Raw genomic sequence first — 2,500 nt, forward strand, 5'->3', positions numbered from 1 at the left:
CTGTATTATTTACCTAGAGAAGATACAAGAGGTAAACACACACATACATGCACACACACATGTGCACAAAACAACTGCAACACACTCTTTATTAACCCATTCAATCCGGGAACGCATCTGTGTCATTTTAAGATTTCTTTGGCTATGCAAAAATAGCAGATATACAAGCTCATAGCGCGGCACCGAGTGCCGCGCTATGAGCTTGTAGATCTGAAATTTTTGAAAAACAATCGTGACAATTTGTCAAATCTTTGAATATACATATTTTAAAGCGAACATGTTTTACTAAAATCTTTGCTTCTGGGGTCCCTGGAACAAAACATTTTGAGATGGGGGCCCGGGGCCAAATACATATAATTTTGGGGGTCCTTGAGAACCCCTGATATAGAAAGGTTTTTCAAAAAACTGTAGGATTTAGAAGACATTTGTAGAATCCCCAGAAGCAAAGATTTGAGTTACAAATGTTTGCTTTAAAGAGGTGGTGCCATGGTTTTGCACTTTTTCTGTTTTTCATGTGTCTATGAGGTTGATAGAACTTCATTAAGCCCCCTGGTGGTGTTTTTATTGTGTTTTATGTCTTCTCTGACTATTTTGAGTTTCTACCTGGAGGCTGAAACCTTGAGGGTCAAACGTGCCAATAGAAAAACAGCCCCTTAGTGACATAGTAAAATTGTACCCTCCCCCTCATTATCATAACACAACAGGTGTGGGCATGAGGAGGAGGAGGGACTAGGACAGGTGGGTGGTGCTAAGGTGGTGGAGGAGGTGCTAAGGTGAGAACCAGGTATACTTAATGAACTGGAGGTGTGTCCACATAAAACATAATTTGAACAATTTCTGTACACTTTTTTGAAAAAAATCTTCCTCCTAGTATAACCACAATACCTGATGATTATGTTTTAGGGGGGTAAAAAAATCACTGAAAATCATGGCACCCCGTCTTTATATATATATATATATATATATATATGAAAAGATTTGCACAAATTGTCAAGATATTTCAAAAATAGCAGAGTGCCGTGCTATGACCTTGTAGATCTGCTATTTTTGAATAGCCAAAAAAAATCTAAAAATTACACAGATGTTTTTGTGAGATTTAATGTAGTTATTTAATGTAGTTATGATGAAAGACATCATATGCAGCACAAGATGACTGTAGTTCCACCTGGTGGTCAGATATATCGTCCTGTACAAGGCATGGCTATGCTCTCTAGCAGTGGGCTGAGCAATAGATGCATTCATTCATTAAACTTTGTAAAGGAAAACATATTTTCTGTCTTTAATCTGCTATTCATAAATCTTCATAAAGATACCAGAAAATTTAGAAAACATGGAGCTGCAATGTTTATAGAAAAAGGCACCCTTCAGGTGTTTAGCCCAGTCGTACCTTCAAAGCCCCCTCATACCCCCCCAACCCCCAACAACTGTGTGTGTGTGTGTGTGTGTGTGTGTGTGTGTGTGTGTGTGTGTGTGTGTGTGTGTGTGTGTGCGTGCGCGTGCGTGCGTGCGTGCGTGCGTGCGTGCGTGCGTGCGTGCGTGCGTGCGTGCGTGTGTGTGTGTTGCAGGGCCAAGTTACATGCCATTTCTGTCCTATCCTTCTTTTATAACGATCCTTCTTGTGTCGATAGTGACTCAGCCATAAAGACAGTGAAAGCATTGTCATCCCCTCAGGGAGTGTCAGGAAGTCACTGGCACTGCACAGAATCATCACTGTGTCACATGCAGTGGTGGGAAAAGTACTCCGATGTTTTACTTAATTAAAAGTATCAATACTGCAATGAAGAAATACTCTGTTACAAGTAAAAGTCCGAAATTCAAAATGTACTTGAGTAAAAGTGCAAAAGTATTGGCATCAAAATGTACTTAAAGTACCAATAGCTTGTAGATCTGCCATTTTCAAATGGCCGAAATGTATAGGGTTGAAGTAGTTTTTTTTTAATCAGTAGTGGAGTTGAAGTAAATGTATTGAAACTTAAAGGTATCATGACATTCATTTTCACTTTTTTTATTTTCAATGTTTTATTTGGGGTTTTATGACCTCAATTACACCCAAAAAACCTGAACTTAGAACATTCAGTGGATTTTCTGTGGTCTGGGGTTTTCTGAATAATTAGGCTGAAAAGTAATCTGAGTTTGGCCCTTCGACAGTGAGGTCACAGTCGATTAATCCCGCCCACTCTCCTCCTCGCCCCTCCCCTCCCCTATCCTTTCCTTTGGGGGGGGCGGAGCAGAGGCGATGATTGACAGGCAAAATCCCTCACCAGCGACACCCGCAGGCAAAGATTTCTTTTTTCATTGCAGTTGAAAAGGCTTTAGAAATGTGAGAGAAAAACACCTGCCATGGATCACTGGAATGGAATTTTCACTTAAAACTTTTTGTACACTTTTGAAGGACCAGGACAAAGACTTTGAATGTGGTGTAAAAGTGAATGTCATTAAACCTTTAAGTACAGCACTAGAGTAAATGTACTTAGTTACTTTACAACACTGGTCACATGCA

General features: G+C 39.9%; 1 protein-coding gene across 1 annotated transcript in view; it reads left to right on the top strand.

Annotated features, from left to right (window-relative positions):
* Positions 1–2,500, top strand: part of cacna2d4a (calcium channel, voltage-dependent, alpha 2/delta subunit 4a) — a gene marked incomplete at both ends in the record, with an annotated part of 127,144 nt that overhangs the window by 36,705 nt on the left and 87,939 nt on the right. The window contains one exon of the mRNA XM_080421161.1: positions 1–31. This exon is cut by the window's left edge and continues 97 nt beyond it. Coding sequence (XP_080277287.1) covers positions 1–31 — 31 coding nt within the window. The remainder of the gene's footprint in view (positions 32–2,500) is intronic.

This window comes from Gymnoscopelus braueri, assembly GCF_963280865.1.
Source record: "Gymnoscopelus braueri genome assembly, chromosome: 23".
Taxonomy (NCBI): domain Eukaryota; kingdom Metazoa; phylum Chordata; class Actinopteri; order Myctophiformes; family Myctophidae; genus Gymnoscopelus; species Gymnoscopelus braueri.